Source organism: Marmota marmota, unplaced genomic scaffold (assembly GCF_001458135.2).
Source record: "Marmota marmota marmota unplaced genomic scaffold, marMar, whole genome shotgun sequence".
NCBI classification, from domain to species: domain Eukaryota; kingdom Metazoa; phylum Chordata; class Mammalia; order Rodentia; family Sciuridae; genus Marmota; species Marmota marmota.
In genome coordinates, this window is record NW_026000168.1 from 9,912,823 (window position 1) to 9,937,517 (window position 24,695).

Below are 24,695 nucleotides of genomic sequence, written 5' to 3' on the forward strand. Positions count from 1 at the left end.
AGGGAAATACCTGCCTTCTCTTACCATGAGGAAGGTCAGGTCTCTGTCTATTACTAACTAGTCAACCTCAGGTGGAGCAGGAAGGTGCCATTCCTCTAACGCCACCTTCTTTTTCCCACGGTAGGTTGTCAACTTAGCCAGGAACCTCATATACTTTGGTTTCTACAACTTCTCTGACCTCCTGCGGCTGACCAAGATCCTCCTCGCCATCTTAGACTGTGTGCATGTGACGACCATCTTCCCCATCAGCAAGATGGCGAAAGGAGAAGAGAATAAAGGTAACGATGATGTGGAGAAGCTGAAGAGTGAGTATCTGATGGTGCCCGTACATCTGAGATGCCCTCCCAGCCTTCCCTGTCCCCATCATGCTCTGCCTTGCCTTGTGACATCACGTCCTTCCCCCCTCCATTCCTTCCACTCTTCATCATGAACATTCTCAAATGTTAAGAAAAGTCCCAGGGAACGTTGTGTGAATTCCCACACCCCTGGTGTCAAGTCTCATGATTAGTGTTTTGAGGCTCTCCTGTGCATTCACCTGTGAGAGTCTGTGTCCACTTTGTGGAACCATTAGAAAGTCACCTGGCATTTTCAGTGTTTAGTTCTCAAAAACATACGTGTCCTCATTTGTTCTTGGACCCTGCATGATAATAGTCACGCATGAAACATGATCAGGCTTGTGTCTTGGTATCTGTTTCCACTTTGTGAATAGGAAAACCCCCTTTATATGCTTATTTCTTCCTCTGTTGTAGGAAGAAACATAGTGAGCACATAGTCTCATTTTTCATCTGGTTTTCTGTAGATGTCTCATGCTATTTGCTAAGCCCTGTGCTGTTGCCGTTTTGCATGCATAATCTGTTTAATTCTGTTGTTAGTTCTTATTCTGCTTTAAGGATTGGGGTATACCTTAGGGGTAGAATTCCTAGCTTGCACGAGGTCCTGGGTTTGATTCTCAGCACCACACACACACACACAAAGACTTCTCATTTATATGTGAGAAAACAGGGATGATATGACGTCCCCATGATCAAGCAGCCTTTGGGAGCAGTGCCAGGTTTCGTGCCTGGTTCGTGCTGAGATCTTACATACTTTGCACATTAACAGGCACATATGTTGCTGAGGAATAAAACTTGGGGGTGAATCCATGTCACCCACGGGGGGCCAACAAAACCCAAGTTTTTTCCATTATTCTCAGAAGTCCTCAGCTTTGGGGTGGGCACCCACCTTTTCGGTTTCCTGGGGTCCCGAGAGTGTTTTGGAAGGGGCCAGGTTAAAGGACCTGTTAAGAGCGCCCCTGCCCCTTGCCAGGTGCTCAGGGAACTCTGCAGAGGTCTGACCCAGGTCTGTCCTGGCCCTTCCCAGGCAGTAACGTGATGAGGTCCATCCACGGAGTCGGGGAGCTGATGACCCAGGTGGTGCTCCGGGGAGGTGGCTTTTTGCCCATGACCCCCATGGCCGCTGCCCCCGAAGGCAACGTGAAGCAGGCGGAGCCAGAGAAGGAGGATATCATGGTGATGGACACCAAGTTGAAGATCATTGAGATCCTGCAGGTATGGGAGGAGGGGTGGGAAGGTGCACCCAGAGGCACTGTTCACTGCTCTCTGCTCTGATGGAGTCAAGGCGTTCTGAGAAGAAACGGGAAAGACTCTTAGCTCTCCCTTGCTTGGAGCTGACTCCTCTTGATTCCTTCACTGCCATCTCCTGCCCCTGCCCAGCACAGCCTTGTCCCTCCAGCCAAACCAGTACTTGCTGGAGTCCCCTTAACTTCCCAAGGTCACTGCCTCCCTGTCTCTGCCTGTTCTATCCCCTTTCCTTGGAATTCACTGATCTTCCTGCTCCAGGTGCCTGAGCTCCCTGTCGGGGATCCTAAATCCGTTCGGGGTTCCACTGATTTTGCAAACTTTCCTCTTTTCTTTATTCCCTCCATTTTTCTTATATTCGTTCATTCATTCATTTGAAAAATATTCGAGCCCAAGCCAGTGCCAAGTCCCTTTATGCACTGGGAAGCCAACAATGAACCAAGTAGATTAAATTTCTGCTCCTAAGGAGCTCATTTGGATAGCAAGTGTAGGCATTATTTTTAAAAAAATCAGTGCTCAGATGTTAAAATATAAAGGAGGGTCAGGGTGGTGTTCAGAATTGTGGGGAGCCCGGCTTTGGGGGACATTGTTTTCGATGGCATTATCAGAGAAGGCTTCTCCAGTGAGATGTCACCATCAGAGACTTCAATGAAATGAGGAGCTGGCCTTGCAGATATCCAGGAAGAGTCTCAAGACAAAGAGCAAATTCAAAGATCCTGAAGTGGGGGCAAGTTGGGGAACAGGTTGTTCAGAGGCAGACAGGAGAGGGTGGATCAGGTGGAGGAAATGCCCGAAATGCTTTTGGATGTTATGAGTTCAACAGTGAGCGACTCAGGATGCCTTCTGTGCACCTGCTCTAACCCGAACCTGCTCAGAGTCTTTCCATTTGGAAGATGACTTTGTTCAGGAATGAAAATCACCTACAAGGAGCAGAAAGGGGGAGCACAGGCGCAGGGGTTTCGAGCTGTAGTGAGGCCAAGAGGGTCACAAACCCAGGACAGACCCTCCCCTGTGCACGAAGTCTCTGGCTTTTGCCTCTTCAAGGACCTTGCTCTTGGAATGGTTCCCGGCCTTTGTCAACAAGTTCTCCCTCATTCTGTGATGGTTTCCATGTGCCATGCAAACTTGCTACAGTGTCACAACTTAAAAAAGATTACAGCAAAAATGAAATCCTTCTGTTACCAGCAGTTGCTCTTGCCCGTCTTCCTGCCTCTCTGTGCGTCTTTACAGCCAGCTCACCCACAAGAGTTCAGTGTGTTCACTCCTGTCAGCCGCCCGGGTACCCCGTAACCCATTCATGCTGACACCTACAAGTTACCATTGTAGTGAGTTTTGAAGCTCTGGGAAGATACCAAGTGGAGTGTACAGCAGTCGTTTGGAAACTTAGGGAGTCGGGAGGTAGGCCAAACAGCTGTCTCTTGGAGAGGTGACAGCTCTGAAATGGGGTCAGGTTGCCAAGAGGGCTACCCAGAAACAAAGACTGTACGGAAGGAAGAACGTGAGCTCCTTCAGCAGAGCCAGCAGGCTGATCTTTCTTTTTTGACCTGAGCAGCCATCCTGGGAACAGTGACTCTGCTGGCGTAGAGGGTGAGGGAACACAGGACGTCAAAGAAGAGGGAGCCCAGGGGTCTGTTCCCCAAATCAGGGGAAACAGCCAGAAACATGTTGAAAATATAAACCAAGCTCATACTCAGTAGTAAAAAGAAAACTGCTGTCAGGGCTCCAAAGCAGCCAACTTTACTTTCCCCTGTGTTCGGCCCAGAGATTGCGGTTAGCAGTGGCTGAGAAGTCCTGCTTCACAGGGCGGAGCAGGGAGAGGGTGATGTAGCTGAGTGAGTTGCCGGATGCTGAAGCTCCCTAGAAACTAAGGTGATGTGGGCCCACTTGGTGTGTCCCGTGGAAGTTCTGCTGTTGTTAACGTGACTTGAAATCTAGGCCAAGTATTTGCCTCGCTTAGTGCTTAAGGGAATTGGTGCAGGTAATGCTAGGCCCTGCCCGAGCACAGTGGCTTGGCGAGGGGCTGAAGGTGGCTTGTTCATGTAACCAACCTGTTTCCATTTCCACTTCCATCTTTAGTTCATTTTGAACGTGAGGCTGGATTATAGGATCTCCTGCCTCTTGTGTATATTTAAGCGCGAGTTTGATGAAAGCAACTCCCAGACCTCAGAAACATCCTCCGGAAACAGCAGCCATGAAGGGCCCAGTAACGTGCCAGGTTGGTGATCCCAGAGTGGGTTTCGGCCATAGAATGGGACCTGGGAAAACTAGAGATGCAAACGGTGTCTTCTAGAAAGGAGTGTTCAGTGGGAGTGTTTTTGAGGACAACTGTACTTCAGATACATGGACCTGAGACTGATTCTTTTGGGACAAGAGAAATAATGGAAAGACCCCACATTGCTTCACTGAAGGATCTTATCTCCTCCTGTCTTGGGGACTTGAGAGCCGAGGTTTCGGTGTTGTGGTTACCTACAAAGTCCCCATAAAACAGAATAATGAAAAAATAAATTTCCCAAGAAATGTCAGTGTTATGAGCAGTTTTACTCATGTTGGAAGTTTTTTCCTGCCCAGGAAGTAGTGGAGACAGGTTAGGCAGAAGGTTGTGGTTGGAAAAAATCCCCTGCCAATCCCACGCTTCCTTGGGTGAGGTCACCACACTACCCTTCAGCACAAAGAGAAGTGGCAGCAGTGAGGCTCTAGAGGGTGTCCCCTGGGTTAGCGTGGCCCCCCACCTGGGCAGTGGGTGATTCCGGAAGATGTGGGTTAGCCCCGCAGCTTTGCCCCGCTCACCTTTTGAGAGGTTCACCAGCCACGCACGTGTCTCAAGTTACGTTCCTTAACTTTTCAGGAGCTCTTGACTTTGAACACATCGAGGAGCAAGCAGAGGGCATCTTTGGAGGAAGGAAAGTGCACTTTCAGTTGCTGTGTCGTAGGTGGGACCGGGAGGTGGAAGGCCACTCTTCTTCAGCTCCAAACGGCTTGTCCTCGGCCACATTAATAGCTACTTAATCTCTGGGCTCTGCCTGCTTTGCTGATCTCTGTGTTCTTAGTTCTCACACACTATGAGGTGGCCTGTGTGTGTTTCTTGCCCAGGAGAGAAAGGATTTAAGGAGGTGTCCCCCCAAATGCATACATTGCAAAATCATGTTTAAATGAGAAAACTATGTTTAAGTGAGAAAATAGAAGCAAAAGAAACAGGGGACTCAAAACAGAGCTTCTGACCACCACGAGCTTCTTCACTGGTGGGCCGTGGTGTTAGCAATGCAGCAAGGAAACACTGTCTGTTCCTTGTTCCTATTGTTGAATCCCTCCTAAAATATCACAGTACTCAGTTTTGAATGAAAATATTATTATTGTTGTTGTAAACGCATACACCTGCCAGCTTAGAATTTAGCATATATACCCCATTCCATCATTCTTATAGTAACCCACGTTGGGGGGATTATTTGTTGATGCGTAATAGCCTCCTCCCAAAGCCTTGAGGATTCAAAAGCTTAGAGTTTTGTGTGGCTCAGGGGTTTAAAAAAAAAAAAAGTTTGACAGTTAAACAGCCTACTGTCCCCTCCCCTCACGGAATAGTTGAAGGTGAAGTAAGTTTTTTAGCACTGAAGGAGCTAAGTCCTGTGAAATGGAATAGAGGGTTGGAAACCTGTCCAGGCCGGGTGTGAGTGAGGCCTCCGAGGCTCACTAGGCCTCTCCTCTCCTGTGTGCTCCTGCAGTGAGGAGAACACCCCACTGGACCTGGACGATCATGGCGGCCGCACCTTCCTCCGTGTGCTGCTCCACCTGACCATGCACGACTACCCGCCCCTGGTGTCCGGGGCCCTGCAGCTCCTCTTTCGGCACTTCAGTCAGAGGCAGGAGGTCCTCCAGGCCTTCAAGCAGGTACCTTGCGTGGCCAGTGGGTGTGTGGTGTGTGACTAGTGGACTGTGTCCATTAAGGCCCATGCCGCTAACACACTGCACTCCTCAAGGTTCAACTGCTGGTCACCAGCCAAGATGTGGACAACTACAAACAGATCAAACAAGACCTGGATCAGCTGCGGTCCATCGTGGAAAAGTCTGAGCTGTGGGTTTACAAAGGGCAAGGCCCCGACGAGACCATGGATGGTGCGTCTGGTGAAAACGAACATAAGAAAACTGAGGTGAGAGAAGCATGGGTTAGGGCACCCGGCAGTAGGACGGGCCTCTCAAAACAAGGACACTCCCTGTTCTATCTATAGATACAAATGCAGATTATAGCTGGGCTTTATTTGTAAAAGTTTTCCTTGTTAAGACACGAGGGTGGCAACTATTCTTCTAGGAAAAAAAGGTACAAAATCAAAGGTGAGCTGCATCTCTAGGCCACCCAGAGCCATGTAGGAGAGACCCAGATGTGGAGGGAATGTCTCTTCCTGACGCCCCAGGAATAAACGTGTTCTGCAGCCAAGGCCTGGCATCCTCTTCCTGTTGAATGTAGATGTCTTAGGAGCAGACCCACCATGGCTGTTGGAAAATAGCACAGAACTCCTGTTCTTTGATGAAAGGTGGTGCTCACCCTAGCAATCCCACACTCGCCCGAGAGCTGTGCAAACCACAGTTGTGTTCCTTTTGGTCCCTAGGAGGGGAATAAGTCAGAAAAGCAAGAAAGCACCAGCAGCTACAACTACAGAGTGGTGAAAGAGGTAAGCCCTCGGCCTTCTCCCTTCTTTAATCCCGCAAAATAAAGGCAGAATGGTCTCTTTATTTATTTTTAATTTTTTTAAGCTGTCAGTGGGCCTTCATTTATGTATATGTGGCGCTGAGAATCAAACCTAGTGCTTCACACATGCTAGACAAGCCCTCTACCACTGAGCCACGACCCCAGCCCCAGAACGTTCTCTTTGATAAGTGGGTACTAACACACAATAAGTGGGGAGGAGGGGAGAACAGATGTTCACTGGATTAGACAGAGGGAAAGGAAGGGCAGGAAGGGGGATGGGAATAGGGATGACAGTAGAATGAATGGCCTTAACTTTCCTGTGTTCATACGTGAATACATGACCAGTGAAGCTCCACATCACGTTCAACACCAGAATGGGAAGTTATCTGCCATGTATGTATAATATGTCAAAGTACACTCTACTGTCAGGTTAACAAAAAAAAAAAAAAAAAAACATTCTCTAGGGAGCTCTAGTTAGTGGTGGTCAGTTGAAGGCAGGAACGCCTGCGCTTTCTTTTTCATGTAAAATTTAGCAGGAAGAAAGTAGAGCTCATGGGCCGAATGCCTGTGGCTTTCAGCATCTGAGTTTGAACATGCCCTGCCATTTCTTTCTTGTGTGGTCCGTTCCTCACCTCTGAGAGGTGCAGCCTTTTTATAGGCACCCCGTGTTCCTGAAACTTTGCAGTTAGATTCAGGATTAGCTGGTGTGATGGTCAGGTGTGTGTCTCCACACCATGGTACCCACCAGTGACAGCCACAGCTCTTTGGAAATCTTTACATGAGGTGGTTCAGAGTTGGCAGGTTGGGAGCTTTGTGTTTTTGCACCCCAGAGCAAACTTTTCCTCCGTTCTCAGCAGTTGAGGCCTGCTTGTAGGATTTGCAGTGATCCCTTTGAAACTGTCCCGCTTGCTCTTGAAGCCATAATCGGCTAATTCTGGAAGGCACATTCTTGATCTTGCATGGGTTTGGTTTAATGCAATTGACAGGGATGCTCTAGGCTGGATTTACCTTGTTTTTTTTGGGGGGGTTGGCGGGGGACAAGAGTGATACCAGGGATTGAACTCTAGGGCACTCACCCGTCAAGCCACATCCCCAGCCCTATTTTGTATTTTATTTAGAGACACGGTCTCACTGAGTTGCTTGGCACCTCACTTTTAGCTGAGGCTGACTTTAAACTCGGGATCCTCCTGTCTCAGCCTCCCGAGCCTCTGGGATCGCAGGCGTGCACCACCGCGCCCGGCTATTTGAGGTTTTTAATGTATTGTGGTCCCTTCCGCCTGCCTGTCCTGTGGTCTTTTTCTAATTTCTGGTTTTCTGAGGTTGCTTCTTTTCTCCCAGATTCTGATTCGGCTCAGCAAGCTGTGTGTGCAGGAGAGCGCCTCCGTGAAGAAGAGTAGGAAGCAGCAGCAGAGGCTGCTGCGGAACATGGGCGCCCACGCCGTGGTGCTGGAGCTGCTGCAGATCCCCTACGAGAAGGTGAGCAGGCCCCTGGCTCGCGGCTGCACTCCCAGGGGGATTCCTCCAGCCCTTCAGGTTTGGAAATCATCCTGCACCATTTTTAAGATTCTCTGATGGAAGAAGAGTCCATTTATTCTGATTCCCAAGCCACATTGCATAGACGTGTGTCTATCAGGGGTCAGCCCTTCACCTACAATGGGCTGGGCCTCTATGGTTTCATTTACTATACTGCGGTAGCAATGTAAGTGTCACAGGTTGCTGAATGCTGATGGGAACATGGGACTTGCCCATCCTTGTCATCTTCTGGGTGCGTGTTTGAAGTGAAGACACTTGGATTGAGGTCTTCTGTTTGGTTGCTATAGATGGTCCTTGCAGTGGATGGAGACTGGGTTTAGGGAAGCAGGAGCCTAACTCCTTGGCATCTGGTTTGCTGCTGCTCAGGCCCTTGTGAAAGTATTCACTCCATTCTGCAAGAGCCAGTGGGGCTTTGTGCTATGCCCATTTGACAGCAGAAACTGAGGCTTTTGCAGGTTCAGAGTCCAAGGGCCACAACTCAGGTGTGTCAAGTTCACCAGTGGCTTCAGAGAGGCTGGCTTGCTGGTGAAGAGGCCTCTGAAGAGGGCTCGCTGTCCACCGAGTGCTCACAGGCTCTCCTTAGTTCTTGTGGTCCTGCAGGTGAGACGTGGTGTCATTGGCCCACTTTAGATGAGGAGGTTCAGGGGGATCCAGAAAGCCTCCCCCTCAGTCACAGGGACCTTGAGAATCAGCCAGGTTGGGCCCAGCTTTCAACAGCCACAAGTCCAATGTAAGCTCAGTGCCCCAATAGGACAGTGCAGGCTGGAAAGTTTAACTTGCAGTTAACATGGGTCATGTGTCACTCAAAGTCTGGCTGCCAGGAGGACCAGAAGGGTGCTTCTGCCTCCCCGTGTGGGATTTTGCCAACCACAGCTGGGTCTCCTAATATCATTGGTTTCCCTAATGAGCAGTGGACATCTTCAGAACAGCATCAGTCTCCATGTACCCAGATAAGGTTGCAGTCTGTGGTTTAAAGGTGTGTGTGCGTGCGCTTGTTCACTTTGGGATGGGCACAGACATCCCTGTGCATGAGTGGTGTACAGGGAGCCCACCAACAAGGAACCCTGTGAGATGTGATGTCTTCAAAGCTTATTCGCCTTATAAAAATCTGAATTCAAGCCCGGGAGGCTCTTTGGTGCCTTGAGCACCTGGAGATTGCTTTTCAGTGGGCAGAGGCAAGCGTGGTACTATTGAAGGTTCCCGCGGCAGCAGCTCTCTGTCCCGAGCCCTCCGATCTCTTCCAGCTGGAAGGTTTGCCGCCTCTCCACTCCCACTGGCAAGAGACAAATGTAATACCCGCTCTGTCATGCTGGGACTTGTGATTCGGATCCCTTATCATTCTCCTGTTGTTCCATGATCAGAGCTGGTCACTCAGATTCCTTCTGTCACTTGTTCCTGGCAGGTATGTCCTGTTTTCTCCCAGGGTTATTTTTTTAGACCAGAGGTGACAAAGCCATAAACATGGGCCAGATGCAGCCCACTGTTTCTGTAGGACACGTCAGAATGATGGCCACATTTTGGAATTGTTACCTGAGTACTCTCTGTACTTGATTTTGCTCCTGGACCCACTAAGCCTGAAATATTTACTGTCTTGCCCTTTCAGAAAAACTTGGCTGACCCCAATCTAGTGGGCCAACATGACGTGCTTTTAGTATTTGTTTTACAGATAAGGAAATGGGCCCAGAGAGGTTATGTAACTTGCACCAGGTCACATAGCAAGGAAGTTGTCAAGCTGGGATAAGAACTGAGGAGTTGTTTTCCAGGCCTGCATCCTGCACTCCCCACTCTCCTGCCTCTGCGATGGGGCGATGGATGTGACATGCCTTGGGGAGACTCTTGGGGACTGTAGGAATCTGAAGGACGATTTCCACTGAGGGACTTTCTGTTTTTGCTCTCTCAAATGTTTTCTAACTTAGAATTGGGCAGAATGACCATTGGTTTTATATAATTGTCTTATTACAGGACATTTAACTTTTTGCAAACTGATGTTTTAAATGCAGGAAATACTTTTGTTATATAGAATGAGAACCCCATCATCTTGTCTGTGGAGAGTCACATCATGATGCATGTGCAATGCTCAGGGAAGGTACTGTCCCCATTTTGCAGAGGGGACTGCTAACTCCTGGGTTTAAACAGCATGCCTGAGGTTACCAGGAGGTGTGACAGGTGCACTTACTCCCGTTTTTGACGTACCCTCTCCCGTTTTTGATGCACCCTGCCCTGTTACCTGCCTCTGGAGATTAACATGCCACTGTAGGTTGGGAACTTAAACAGATGAGACCAGGAGCTGTGGAGAGGAGCGCTCACCAGCTGGGAGGAGGTCGGCCTGGCCTGCTCTCAGCCGTTTTCAGAAATGGGGTTCAGAAGGTTGCTGGGCAGCGGAATCCCGGGAGCTTTCACCCCATTGCCTTTTTCCTGAATAAAGTCTTTTCTGATTGTGCCCTAAGGCTACTGGGAGAGAATTTGACTCATGATGAGGCTTAGATAAGTGACTGGCTGCCTCTTGGGGCAGACCATGCAGCGCCTCAGCATTTACCCACAGCCAGGCCTCAGCGGGGGCCTGAATTCTGCCTTCTTGGGAAGTGTTGGCGTGGAAGCTGGTGTCCTGCCTGGCCTGGTGATCAGTGCTTTCTGTGTCTGTCCCCGCCACAGGCTGAAGATACCAAGATGCAGGAGATAATGAGGCTGGCTCATGAATTTTTGCAGAATTTCTGTGCAGGCAACCAGCAGAATCAAGCATTGCTGCATAAACACATAAACCTGTTCCTCAACCCAGGGGTAAGGCTGGAGGCCCGTCTGCAAAGCTGTTGGGGAGGGGGCTGGAACAGCTTGTCCTTTCACTGTTGTGACTTCTGGGACTTGTAATGCAGTATTCATTCCAAAGGGGAACATTGTGACCAGCTGTCAGGAGGACATAAATATTCCCCCTATTTTGAGGTTAGGAAAGGGGGGTACATGGGAGGGGAGAAGGGAGGAAACCACAGATGCAGAGGAAGATAGGTTTCTCTGTTTTTCCTAATCATATCTCTTATTGTATCAGACCTAGCAATATGGAAATGCCAAGTCTTACTACCTAGCCAAATGCATAATATATCTACCAAAAACATCTGTATTCCATGTGATTTTGTTCAATACATATTTAAAGAAATATTAAATATGTGTTACACATTTAAAAATATTTATAAATATATGACATATGTATTACATATTTTTAAATAGTACTTTATCTTGCATTTCCTTTTTTAAATTTAACACACAATGGCTCCCTTTGGAAATCAACTCTATATATTTTTCTCATTCTTTTTTCCTTAATCTTTTTAATTTTTAAACTTTTTAAATTAGTTACACATGACAGTAGAATACATTTATGCACTGATATATCTTACATAGATGGGATGTATTTCTCATTTTTCTGAGTGTTCATGTTGCAGAATCACATTGGTCATGCAGTCACATAGATACATACAGTAATAATGTCTGTTTCCTTCTACTACCCTTCCTATCCCCACATTCCCTTCTCCTCTCCTCCCATCACTCCCTTCTACCTAATCTAAGGTAGCTCTGTTCTTCTCTAGTGCCCCCTGCCTTATTGTAAATTAGCATCTGCATATTAGAGAAAACATTTGACCTTTAGTTTTTTGAGATTGGCTTATTTTGCTTAGCATCCATTTACTGGCAAATGGCAGAATTTTATCCTTAATTTTTCTCATTCTTTTTATGGCTAAGCAGAATTCCATTATATGGCTATAGCTTTTTAAAAACCATTTCTATATTAACGGGTAATGAGGCAATTTATAGTTTTGGGCTTTGTAAATAATACTGTGGAGGACATCTTTGTACATGAACATAAACAGAGTATTGCTAGAGGTTTCCAGAAAAAAAAATGTTTGCTGGATTGTAGGATAATATTACTTGTTTGCCTTGTTAAGAAAAAGATGGAAAGATTGAGTGTGGAGGTGCACTCCTGTAATCCCAGTGGCTCAGGGGGCTGAGGCAGGAGGATCACAAGGTCAAAGCCAGCCTCAGCAATTTAGTGAGACTCTGTCTCAAAATAAAAAATAAAAAAGGACTGGGCATGTGGTTCAGTGCTTAAGTGCCCCCTGAGTTCAATCCCTGGTACCAAAGAAAGAAAAAGAAATAATAAAAAGATTGAAGTCCCTTCCTCACACCAAACATAAAACTCAGTAACTCTGTATAAAGGGTCCCAGATAATGCTACTGAAAGATAACATGAGAATACCTCATGACTGTAGGAAAAGTAAAGTTTTCTTAAACAGTGTGCAAAGATCACTGATTATAAAGGAAAATACTAATAAATTGGAGTTAAAATTTAACTTCTGGTCATCATTCCTAGTGGCAAGCCAGAGGACGAGACAAGACATCACATTGCACTTGTTCAACAAAGAATTCATATGCAGAACATGCATAACCAATTCAAAAAGGTCAATGAGGGAAAAAAAATAGACAACCCACTTGTAAAGACTGGCAAAGCTCTCGAACAGGGTCTTGTTAGTAGAAAATGTTGAAATGGCCAATAGATAGGACGGCATGCTCCATATCATGAGTTGAGTCATCAAATGCAAATTTATCTGATGCATCTGTGTACTGTAAGAAAAGACTACGATTTAAAAGTCTGAGGATACTAAGCACCCACAGGAATGTGGAGTAGCAGTATTGTACAGCATAGATGGTAACACCTTTTCCAAAGCTTCTAAAACCAAACATATTCATATCCTGTGACTTGAATTCTACTCTTGGGCATGAACCCAAAACAAATGTGTGGCAGTCAGATCATGGGGTGGGTGTGGAGAAGGCCTGTTTCTCTCTGTCGTCCATTGAGGTGGGTGCTCTTGGGTGATTCATTTTTCTGTGCACTTATTTATCTTAGGAAAAGTTGACTAGCCAGGTGCAATGGTGCACCCCTGTAATCCCATTGACTTGGGAGGCTGAGGCAGGAGGATCATTAGTTCCAAGCCAAAAGCCAGCCTCAGCAACTTAGCAAGGCCCTAAGTAACTCAGTGAGACCCTGTCTCCAGAAAAAAAAGGTCGGGGATCTGGGGGTGTGGCTCAGTGGTTAAGTGCCACTGGGTTCAATCCCTTCTACAAAAAAAAGGAAAAAAGAAAAAGCACAGGGTGAGACAATGGAACAGGAAGCCTCCCTGGGGGTCACAGGCCTCCCTCTGGCTGTTCTCACTGACCTGCACCTGCCTCCTCCTGACCGTCCCCCATGTTCTCGTCCCTCCCTGCGGCAGATCCTGGAAGCCGTGACCATGCAGCACATCTTCATGAACAACTTCCAGCTCTGCAGTGAGATCAACGAGAGGGTGGTCCAGCACTTCGTCCACTGCATCGAGACCCACGGCCGCAACGTCCAGTACATCAAGTTCCTGCAGACGATCGTCAAGGCCGAAGGGAAATTTATTAAGAAGTGCCAAGACATGGTCATGGCCGAGGTGATGATCACACATTTCTGGGAAGCTCCATCCATAGGGATGTAAAACGGGTTTGGTCTTTGCCACATGGTCTGCATCCTTGGCAGGAGTCCTGCGGGAGGGTAGCTTGTGATGATGGTGTGCGTGTGGTTTTATGTCTGGGGCCCCGGCAGGAGTCGGATCCAGGTTTTCATTTCAGGGAAGCTGTTGACTCTAAGGACATTTGACTTGCATTCCTCTGAGAGGGCAAAGGAAGAGGAACAGTGAACCAAGAACGTGGTGCATGAGGCTTCAGTGTGGTTAGGGGCCAGGAAGCCAGTGGAGCTTTCCTGCTCACGGATGATGACTTTTATCTACAGTTACCTGAATCATTAGCTTGAATTTTTTCTTTTTGGTACCAGGAGTGCTTAACCACTGAGCCATATCCCTAGCTCTGTTTTTGTATTTTATTTAGAGACAGGGTCTCGCTGAGTTGCTTAGGGCCTCCCTAACTTGCTGAGGCTGCCTTTGAACTCACGATCCTCCTGCCTCAGCCTCCTGAGCTGCTGGGATGACAGGTGTGTGCCACCACTCCTGGCTGTCTTACATCATCCTGTCGAACCATGACTGCAGCATATTTAATCTTTTCACCTTAGAAAAAAGGTCTGTCCAGAAGGGAATCCTTTAAAATAAAATCTCTGATGATGCCGACTCAACTTGGTAATGCTTAGATTTCTACTTTTGTGATTCTGGTGGCAGCAGAATGGTGTGGTCAGGAGAGTGGGCTCAGGAGAGGATAGGAAAGCTGGCTGAGGCGCTGTCCTGGCTGAGTGACTTGGTCGTGTTACTTGGCACCTCAATGAGCGTTCCCAAGCGGTGTTCACTTGAAAGAGTCAGTATGTGGATTAAATGAAATAAAATGACAATAATAGCTAACATCTACTAGAAGCCTGCCATATTCTGGAATAGGCAGTAATCTACTTATTCTACACAACAGCACCCTGAGTTAGAGATTGTATTTGTTCCCATTTTTATTTATGAAGAAACGGAGGCACAGCAAGGTTAGGTAATCCATCTATTTTAGTCAGCTTTTTCGTTGCTGAGACTAAAAGACCTGACAAGAACAATTAGAAGAGGAAAAGTTTATTTGGGGGGCTCAGGGTTTCAGAGGTCTTGATCTGTAGATGGCCAACTCCATTCTTTGGGGCCCGAGGTTAGGGCATCATGGTGGAAAGGTGTGGTGGAGGAGAGGAGCTCAGGACATGGCACCAGGAAACAGAGAGAAAGACTAAGCTCACAAGATACATTCCCCAAAGTCCCACATCTTACGTAGCCACAAGCACAGGTCAGTTAATTCCTGTTGGTGGATTAAGGCTCTTGCAACCCAGTCATTTCACCTCTGAACTTTCTTGCCTTGTCTCTCACATGAGCTTTTGGGGGACACCTCACGTCCAAACCGTCACACCATCTGAGGAGTTTATCTTGATATCTGGCCCATAGAGCATGAAGGTTAGCTGTGGATAAATAAGTAACATGGACCTTCTTTATTTTGACCCCTGGGATCTTCTGTAACTCATCTCGTGCTGAGGCAATGTCTTGTCTTAGATTTACGAGGAACCGTGTCCTGGGGGCACGTTATGAACAGGAGTCCTCAGGCTCTTTGATGAATGCTGAAAGGAAAGGTATCTGACAGGTGTGCACCACATATCTGAATTGGAAGTGCATAATCTGTGATCGAAGAGTTAAGACATTAGATGAAAGACTTGTAAAGATACTGGTTCAGTAAAACAAGGAGATGAAACATTTAAAACAGAAAAACCACAGTCTCATTAGGTTTGGGAATACAGGTGCTAGCTTGCAGTCTTTCTTTCTGCCTTATGTGTACGTGGTGTAGAGACCTTCTTGTCCCCTAATTTTTTTTTTTTTTAAGAGCACTGTGGTGTTTCTGTATCCTGGGAGTAAAAGGATCATTTAGGAGATTTTTAGTTGATCAGTTATGTGAATGAATGAAAGATCCAGACGAGTCTAGGAATACAGGTCCCACGGGTTTGGGAAGGTAAAGGCCAAGACAACATGCCTCTTTCTGGGCACATGGAATCTGGTAAGGCTGCCTGACCCCTGCCCTTTCCACAGCTGGTCAACTCTGGAGAAGACGTGCTCGTGTTCTACAACGACAGAGCCTCCTTCCAGACTCTGATCCAGATGATGCGGTCTGAGCGGGACCGGATGGACGAGAACAGCCCTCTCATGTACCACATCCACCTGGTGGAGCTGCTTGCTGTGTGCACCGAGGGCAAGAACGTGTACACAGAGATCAAGTGCAACTCCCTGCTCCCGCTGGACGACATCGTCCGCGTGGTCACCCACGAGGACTGCATCCCTGAGGTGAGCCAGCCCAGCCCGGAGGGACCTCCCCAGCTGCCTCCATGTGGCACCTGGGGCCGTGGTGTGGTGGGCCATTGGTGGTGTTCAGACCTGCACTCATTTTTCAGAAGGATACTGTTCTGCTGGGACAGCCACTTCCTGGGCGTGAGGTTGGTGTGATCGGAACACAGGGAAAGTCACTTTCTCTCTGTCCCCTTCCCGGGAGGAGACAGCCTCAGCTCTGTGGAACTAGTTCAATCAGTGTGCAAAGAGGCTGTGCCCTGGGCCACCACCTTGTACACGGGTGGGGAATAGAGTGAGATACAGGTCACATGAGTGTCCCTGAGCTCTGTCCAGGAGGGAATGCTTTAAAACTCATGATAGAAATAATGAACGACCATTATGAGAAACTTAGAAACAGCAGGTAATCAGTAAGAAAATCAAAGTGACCCAGAATCCCACCCCTTATCACTAGTAACTGTTAAAATTTGAAGTTAATCCTCCCAGACCTCTTTCTTTTTTTTTTTCTTTTTCACATATATTGGTAACAGAAAAGTGGATCACACTGTATATATCTTCTCTTTGTATATTTGAAAAGATAGATTCTTAGTTTATATTGTAAACTAAAATCATGTGTAGCATATGATGCATACGAGATATTTATACTAGTATGTTTTTAGATGTCAAACACACATCTGCTTTTATTCAGTGCTGAGGATTGAACCCAGTGCCTCTCACATGCTGGGCAAGTGCTCTACCACTGAGCTACAACCCCAGCCCTGAGATATAGAATATTCCTTTAAGAAAACATTCTATCACATTTTTCGTGTTTGCTCTTTTAGGGTGTCCATCTCATAGCTGCTGCTCTAGATATTCTTCTTTGATTCAAGCATTGCAATCACCTCCCAACCCAGGCCACCTCTTCAATGGTACCTTGTCACGAACACATGTTCTTAATGTCTTTATTAGTGCATCATAACGACCCATGATAGGTGGGTTAATTTTGACATGTTCTTCATTGCACATGACAAAATTGGCTCCATTTCAATCTCAATGAGAAGTTCTTAATTTTGATGTGGTCAGACTTGTCGCCCCTCCTATGGTCAGGGTGTCTGCTCGGTTCTTTACCTGGAGGTCATGAACAACCTCGCTTCCTAAAGCTTGTGCTTTTGAATTTTATAATCATACACTGGGGGTCTTAAAAAAATGGACGGATCCTGGCCCCAGCTCCTCACTTGGAAGCTGATTCTCTCCATCCCCCAGGACAGTCCCCCAGAGGCGTGTTTCTGCCTGCAGGTTAAAATCGCCTACATTAACTTCCTCAACCACTGCTACGTGGACACGGAGGTGGAGATGAAGGAGATCTACACCAGCAACCACATGTGGAAGCTGTTTGAGAACTTCCTCGTGGACATCTGCAGGGTGAGTCTTTCCGGAACCCAGGAGGCAGGGTAGTGAGCGTGTGTCCCACTGGCCGCAGCCCTGTGCAGACATTTGTGGGGAAGAGATGCCTGCGGCTCTTCTCTCACGTCTCTTTCCTTCCTGTCCTTTTAATTGAGAATGGATGTGAGTCGTCAACCTCCGGGAGGATGGGTTGCCCTGCCCCTCACAGCTGGGTTTGTGATGATGGCCTGGGACACATCAAGATGAAGCCCTTTCCTTGAACATCCGTCTGTGCTTGGGGACACCTCCCTGAACTTGAGCCCAGCCTGGTGTTGAGGGTCCCGCAGAGCCTGTCACCTGTCTCTGGCCTTCCCCACCCAGGGGCAGGGTCGATCTCAGGACACTTATGTGGTTTTGACAACGACCTTAGTATTTATTCTCAATATCTCCCAGTTTGAATCCCACCAGTCCAGGGTTCGGGCTTAGACTTGGGGGTCTCCTGGGTTTCTTTAAACCAGGCCTTTTAGCTCTTCTGTGAAAGGCCAGTCAGCCTTGTGGGTTGTGTCCGTGTCCTGAGAACCAGGGGGGTGGCTGGTGTTCCAGTGAACCTCATTTATTCAGATGGCCGCTGGTCCTCGATCTGCAGAGCCCTCTGTTAAATTGTTGAGAAACGCGTAAAACCATTTCTTTACCTGATTCGACAAATGGGTTCTGACACCGCCTCGTGTTAAGATTACAGCATGACCGTCTGAGAATGAAGCTTGATTTTTTTAATCCATTATTTTAAAATTCTAACCAATGCTATATCTGAAATTATAGGACTAATAAATCCAATAATCAGACGTAGTCTCCAGTCCTATAAATGGCTAATCTTACTCTAAGCAGCAAAATTTAAGTAGGCTACAGGGGAAACCTCAGGTGTCTACTCACTCTAAAACCTACGTGGTCGGTGGTGCTGACCTGCGGCACACTGGTTTTTTAATATTTTTTTTTTACTTGCCAATGGACACAATCCCTTTCTTTTATTTATTTATAGTCATGTGGTGCTGAGAATCAAACCCAGTGCCTCACACGTGCTAGGCAAGCACTCCACCATGGAGCCACAGCCCAGCCCCCAGGACCCATTTGAACAGTGAATTTCAGTAAAACTCTAATAGAATGAAAGAATTTGGTGGGACCAGAGCCCCACGGTGACCCCAGGCGGGAACAGTGTGGCCTACCCTAGCTGAAGGCCTTTCTCGGGAGAGCAGTTCACTACGGGGGCCATGGAGACTCCGGTGGGTCCCTTGCCGCCTCCTGCTCGTAGGGGTCTTAGGCTCCCTGGGCACAGCTAGGAAGTGACTGACGATGGCCTTGCTGACCCTTCCCACTCTGAACGTTCTGATTCTGTGCCCCGCTATCTTCCTTTTCCACTCTGCAGAACTTACTTTGTATTGTCGTGACCTCTTAGAGGGATGAGTACCTCTGCCCTTGTCTTTGTCATGGGTGGTCAGTGGGAAGGACCTAAGGTAGGTCCTGGGGTCAGCTCTGAGTGCCTGCTCGTCTTCCAGGCCTGCAACAACACGAGCGACAGGAAGCACGCGGACTCCATCCTGGAGAAGTACGTCACGGAGATCGTGATGAGCATCGTGACCACCTTCTTCAGCTCGCCCTTCTCGGACCAGAGCACCACTTTGCAGGTGAGGAGCGCAGGCGAGGGCCGGGCCTGCGCAGGAGCCCCGCAGGGCGGAGGTGATGCAGACGTGGGAGCCTGCAGCTGCCAGTGAGCCACTTGGCAGAGCACTGATCAGACTCTCCCTGAGGGCCAGCGTCACAGGTGCCCTGGGCTAGACAGGGGACCCACCCCTCAGCAGCAGTAGGGGCTGGTCCCAGGGCTGGCCGGCCATCCCGATTCCAACACCCATGGCTGCTACGCCCCTTCTATAGAATGGCACAGCCTTGCACGCACACCCCCAACGAATCCTAACTCATCTCTGCGTTGCTCGTAGTACTTACTGCAACGTCAGGGCTGGGAAAATAGTGGTTAAAAGATATTGTTTAGGGAACAATGACAGGAAGATAAAGCGGACATGGGATTGGTGCAGGTGCAATGTTTTCATCCCAGAGTTCCCATCCTCGATGGGAGGAGCCTGCAGAGAGGGAACCTGTAGTCAGGACTGACGGTACCTGGGAGGTTTCCTTATCCCGAACGGTTCTCTTGGCTGTAGGTTTTGTTGTTGTTTGGGATGTTTTTTTTTGAACTGGGAATTAGACCAGGGCCTCATGCGTGCTGTAGCGCCATTGAGCTCTGTCTCCAGGCCTGGTTATTTTTTGATTTTTCTTAAAATCCCTTCTCCCCTTTTCAGTCTTCCCCTCCCTCCCTCCAGTCTTAGAGAAGAACCTCTTTAATAGCTGCTAGCTTATCACCTCTTTTTAAAACAACACAAACACTGGAACTCTCCCTGGTAAGCTGGAGTGTACATGGAGAGTTCCTCGGAAGCGCTGTGTGGCTGGAGTGAGAAGTTGATGAGCCATAACATCAGGTCTGCTGCGTTGCCCAGGTCCACATGCACTGTTCCCATGGAATTCTTTACCAATGGTGCTTCTTGGATTTGTGCAATGCATAACCCTGCACCCTTCCACAGTGATTCTCAGTGTTATGTCCCTTGCTAAAGCCTGGAAGAAGATGATGGGCTGCTGTATTAGTCAGCTCCAAGTTACTACAGTGAAATGGTGGAGACAACTGACTTATAAAGAGAAAAGGTTTCTTTAGCTCACAGTTTCAGAGGTTCAAAGACACGGTATTTTGATTAACTCAGTTTTGGTAAGGATGCTGGGAGTATTTAGGAGCAAAATGAACTGAACTTGAGTTGCAAGGGCCGGGGGAACTGGAGTCCTACAATCTCTGCCAAGGACAGACCCCATGATCTAAAGACCTCTCACTAGGCCTCACCTCTCAAAGGTTCCAACCTCTCCAATAGCACCACCTTGTGGACAAAGCCTTCAATTACATTTAGCCCCTACTGGACTCTCAACAAATCATAGCAGCAGTCATGCCCTTCTGCATAAGAGGTCAAGTGAGCTGATGCCCCCAGAGTGCCCATGGCTTTTGAGCAATGAGGAGGCAGGTCCTCAGAGCCATCTGTTCGTCTCTTCTCTACTCAGATGTCAAAGGAAACCAAGCAGATGTGCAGTAAATGTTGGCTTACTCGAGTGAACTGGTCAGGGGATGCTTCTCTCCGAGTCAGGCTGCCAGGCTCTCATCCCACGTCCAGCACCTGTGGGACCACTCACCACCCCAGGGTCCTGGCAAGGTTCGGTGGGACAGGAGTGCAGCCCAGCGCCGCTCTCCTTGGGCCCTTGGAGTTCTCAGGAGCAGCCACAAAACTCGGGGGATAAAACTAGGGTTCTTGGCCAATTTCCCAGCCTCCCTGTGTTCCTGTCTTGGATGGCTTGAGGTATGGGGGAGATTCTGAATATCTTATTAATGTTCCATTTTCTTGCAATATACTTTTTTTTTTTAAAGCAGGAGCACCATACCACTGAGCTATGTCCGGACCCTTTTTTTTTTTTTTTTTAATTTGAAACAGGATCTCCTTAAAGTTGCTGAGGCTGGCCTCAAACTTGCCACAGCCTCTTGAATTGCTGGGATCACAAGCTTGTGGCACCCCCACACCCAGCACAATAGACTTCCTTTGTTCCTCCTAGCACTTTTCATTGTTTTTCTTTTTCTTTTTTTTAAATAACACATTTATTTTATTTATTTATTTTTTTAATGTGGTGCTGAAGATCAAACCCAGGGCCTCGTGCATTCTAGACACACACTCTACTGCTGAGCCTCAGCCCCAGCCTTCCATTGTTTTTCTTTTAGCTCAGAGTTTTCAATGTTTTTTTTTTTCTTTGTTATATTCAATTGTAGTGTTTTCCGGAGGGGCTCTGTGAGTCCTTTCCCCCAAACCAAAGACCAGCAGAGCAGCTCACCATTTATAGTGGTCTTCTCCTTGAAGGCCCAAAGCCTCCTTTGGATGGAGACCAAAATTTACAGCCTTTCTATACATTCAGAAAAATCAGTGTCAGGTGGAATAAGTAGATGTTTGGGGTCTTGTACTTTAGAATGAGCACAAATTTATTCCTTCCTAGTGGGATAAATCCTCCCATGCAGTTAACTTCCGAATATTCTTCCCTAGTAAGTGAAGACTACCCATCAGACTTCTCTTGTCTTTATACATTGAAGATGTTGTCAGAAATAGAGACTTGTCATTCAGGCTCGAACCCTCTTCTCAGTTTGTTTTTTACCAATTAAAATATATATGTTCTGCTCATAGGATATAATGAGTGTAAGTTAACTTTGGAGTTAACTTGCCCCCATCCGCTTGCTTTTTGTATGGGATGAAGCTAAAGCTCAGGGAGATGTAGTCATGGCCTCAGGTCACACAGCTAGCTGGTAACTGGACAAGGTTTGGGACTTTGATTCCACTGTCCATTTCTGTGGTCAGACTCCATTAGATGACATCACATTTATCACTGCCTTCAAATGCTTCTCAGTGTTTCTTCTCAGATAGGCACTGCTGGTCAGCTCTCTGTCACTATAATGAAACACCTGAGGTAATTATAAAGAGAAAAGGTTTATTTGGGCTCGTTGTCCTGGAAGTTGCAGTGTGTGAGTGGTTGGGCCTGGGGGAGCAGCAGGCCATAGCAGGAGTGTGTGGTCCAGCAGAACCACCCATCTCATCGCAAGCCAGGGTGCAAAAGAGAGCAAGGAAAAGGCCAGATTCCCCCAGTCCCCTTCAAGGGAGTGTCCCCAGTGACCTAAGGGCCTCACTAGGCAGCACCATTCTGGGGACCAAGACGTGGGCTTTTGGGAGAGGTTGGGCATCCACACTAGAGCAGGGACTCTGGGCTTCGGCCCCAGAACCTCCCAATCCTCCTTGGGGCCTGGTAACTTGCTTGAGGCAGTGTCTCTTTCCAGTCAGGTTGTTGGAGACCTCCAAAGAGTCACCCTGTCCCCGTGCCCCCCGGTCCTGTCCTTTCTTGCAGACTCGCCAGCCTGTCTTCGTGCAGCTGCTGCAGGGCGTGTTCCGGGTCTACCACTGCAACTGGCTGATGCCCAGCCAGAAGGCCTCCGTGGAGAGCTGCATCCGGGTGCTCTCCGACGTAGGTGAGATGTCTGGGGTGATGGGATCCCGGTGCTCTGGACATAGGTGAGATGTCCGTGTGGACGATGGGGTGATGGGCGTCGCCCGCTGCGCTGGGCCCTCCCCTAAGGCTGCACAGACTGACACTGCAGAGCCTCCCTGAAAAGGTCTCCCAGGTCCTCGGCCTCCCTCGGCCTCCCTTTCATCTGCCAGGCCAGCACTTCCTGCAGTGAGAGCCACACGTCCAGAAGTAAGCTAGGTCTTGAGAAAGATTTCCGTGGTCAAGTGTGGGGTGGTTCTTGGCAAGTCTCAGGGTAGGCGGGTTCTTGAAGCCCCTGGGAAGTCCCTCGCGTGTTTAGTCCAACAGAAACATTGACCATGTCCTAGCCCTTCTTCCTGGAAAGCACTGGTCAGAACCCCAGGAACATCCCTTTTCATCTCCTTCCCACCAGCCCTTCTCTGATAAGTGGCCCTCTGTCCCCTCTCCATTCTCCTGTCACCTTTCATGGGTGGTTTGAAGGAAGTTAAGAAAAAAGTTAGGACAATTACTTCTCTTGACATTATTAGTGGTCCCCTCCCCTCCAGTACTGGGGACAGAACACAGGGCCTCCATATGTGACACAAGCAACACCCCCTTCCCATATATAAGATCCCAGCAGCTCCAGAGGCTGAGGGAGGAGGATCCTGAGTTCAAAGCCAGAGGCCCTAAGTAACTCAGTGAGACCCTGACTCTAGATAAAATATAAAAAAGGTCTGGGGATGTGGCTCAGTGGTTAAGCGGCCTTGGGTTCAATCCCAAGTACCAAAAAAAATATAATAATAATAATTAAATAAATAAATAAACCTTCATTTCCACCTGATACCCCACATGTTTCTGGGATACAGGGTTACTGTTTGATACATGCACACAGTGTGTACTGATCCCGTGGGCAGAATGAGGCTTTCTTTCTGGTAGGAGCTTCAGATGACCCTCTTCTAGTTAATTTGAGACAGTTAACTGTTATAAGTCGTAGACACCCCGCTGTGTGGTAGAGCACATTCTAGAACTTCTTCCTCCCATCTGACTCTACTTTGGTACCCAGCATCCAACCTGTGATTCCCCTTTCTCCCCTTTGCCACCGCCAGCCCCTAGTGACCGCTGTCCTCCGCCTCCTGTGAGATCTGCTTAAGCACATAGCCTGCTGTGTACCCACTTCCCACCCTATAAGTGCTGTGTGCAGGGGGTAAGCCTTCCTCTTCTTGAGAAGGATGTCACCTCGGAGTAGCTACTCCCTGCAAAGGAGTCTTGGCACTGTTAAGAGCCTGTTCAGCAAGGATAGATTGTGTTTATTAGGACCCGTTGCCTGGTTTCAGTGGTCCAAGCCTGATTTCTTTTGTTCCCTCATGGTAGGTACTGATGCCTTCTTACTTACATGGCAGTGTTTCACAGTAAGAGACGAGGATTTGAAAGTCTAGATGCTACATGTTCGTGATGAAGCACGGGATTTCTAGCTGAGATGAGTGAATCCCGTGTCCTGTCCTGCTTCTTAATTTTTATATCACTTGTATCTTGCTTCCAACCTTCTCATTTTCTGATTCAACTATTAGGAAATTCTTGAAAGGCTAACGGTTCTTGCCCTAGGTGGTGTATTTTTTATGAGAATTTAAACAGTTGTTTCTGTGATTCTTCTTCCAGGATGTTAAAGTTGTTCCTTGGTTTAGATGCAGGTAGTAGAGCACCTTCTTTCCTTCTGACATTTGAAAGCCCTGACGACAGGAAATCACTGTTTTGATGTTGGAGGTTTTCCCGTAGAGCAGCCAGGATTGTCTGTCTCGGTTTCCTTTTTTTAAATAAACTTTTAATTTAGGAATATTTTTAGATTTATAGGAAAGTTGCAGAGATGGTGCAGGGAGCTCCTATGTACCCTTCACCCAGTTCTCCCAGGGGCAGCACCTCCTAGGGAACGTTGGTCTAAACCAAGGAACTGGCATGGCTCTTAGTTGAGCTGTAGACTTGGTTTGGATTTCACCAGTTTTTTCCACGAATGTCCTTTCATGCCAGGGGCGAGTCCCGGCTGCCACCTTGCACACGGTTGTCATTTCTCCAGATCTCCTCTGGCCCGTGGCTGTTCAACGGATGTTTTTCTCATGATTAGATTGGAGTTTGCTTTTTTGTTGTATCAGGGATTTAATCCAGGGGTGCTTAACCACTGAGCCACGTCCCCAGCCCTTTTTATATTTTTTCAGACAAGGGTCTTGTTGATTAGATCTCACTAAATTGCTGAGGCTGACCTTGAATTTGCCATCCTCCTGCCTCAGCCTCCTAAGCCTCCGGGATTGTAGGTGTGCACCCTTATGCCTAGCATGAAGTTTGTCTTTTTTTTTTTTTTTTTTCCAAATTGTAGATTGGACACAATCCCTATATTTTTTTGTGATGCTGAGGATTGAACTCAGTGCCTCATATATGCTAGGCAAGCACTCTACCACTGAGCTACCTCAGTCTGTTACTCTTCTTTTCCCTTCTTAAAAAAATACTATCTCAAAAGAGTTTTTTGTGTCATCGCGAATGCCGCCTGTGTGATGTTCATCTCACATCAGCATTATGTGGATCGCTGTGTAAAACAACAAACTTGAAAGAGAATCTTTAGAAAAATAAT

General features: G+C 47.7%; 1 protein-coding gene across 19 annotated transcripts in view; it reads left to right on the forward strand.

The window, feature by feature from the left end:
* The window catches only part of Itpr1 (inositol 1,4,5-trisphosphate receptor type 1), a 389,291-nt gene that overhangs the window by 154,476 nt on the left and 210,120 nt on the right, over nucleotides 1-24,695 (forward strand). For 12 of the 19 annotated variants that reach the window (XM_048787037.1, XM_048787038.1, XM_048787047.1 and 9 more), the window contains 14 exons: nucleotides 125-305; nucleotides 1,360-1,547; nucleotides 3,654-3,792; nucleotides 4,423-4,477; nucleotides 5,294-5,459; nucleotides 5,549-5,719; nucleotides 6,176-6,238; nucleotides 7,594-7,731; nucleotides 10,441-10,566; nucleotides 13,040-13,240; nucleotides 15,332-15,583; nucleotides 16,859-16,984; nucleotides 18,496-18,624; nucleotides 21,962-22,082. In XM_048787037.1, the coding sequence (XP_048642994.1) occupies nucleotides 125-305; nucleotides 1,360-1,547; nucleotides 3,654-3,792; nucleotides 4,423-4,477; nucleotides 5,294-5,459; nucleotides 5,549-5,719; nucleotides 6,176-6,238; nucleotides 7,594-7,731; nucleotides 10,441-10,566; nucleotides 13,040-13,240; nucleotides 15,332-15,583; nucleotides 16,859-16,984; nucleotides 18,496-18,624; nucleotides 21,962-22,082 (2,056 nt within the window). The remainder of the gene's footprint in view (nucleotides 1-124; nucleotides 306-1,359; nucleotides 1,548-3,653; nucleotides 3,793-4,422; nucleotides 4,478-5,293; nucleotides 5,460-5,548; nucleotides 5,720-6,175; nucleotides 6,239-7,593; nucleotides 7,732-10,440; nucleotides 10,567-13,039; nucleotides 13,241-15,331; nucleotides 15,584-16,858; nucleotides 16,985-18,495; nucleotides 18,625-21,961; nucleotides 22,083-24,695) is intronic. The other 7 variants (XM_048787041.1, XM_048787044.1, XM_048787048.1 and 4 more) reach the window with 1 other exon arrangement.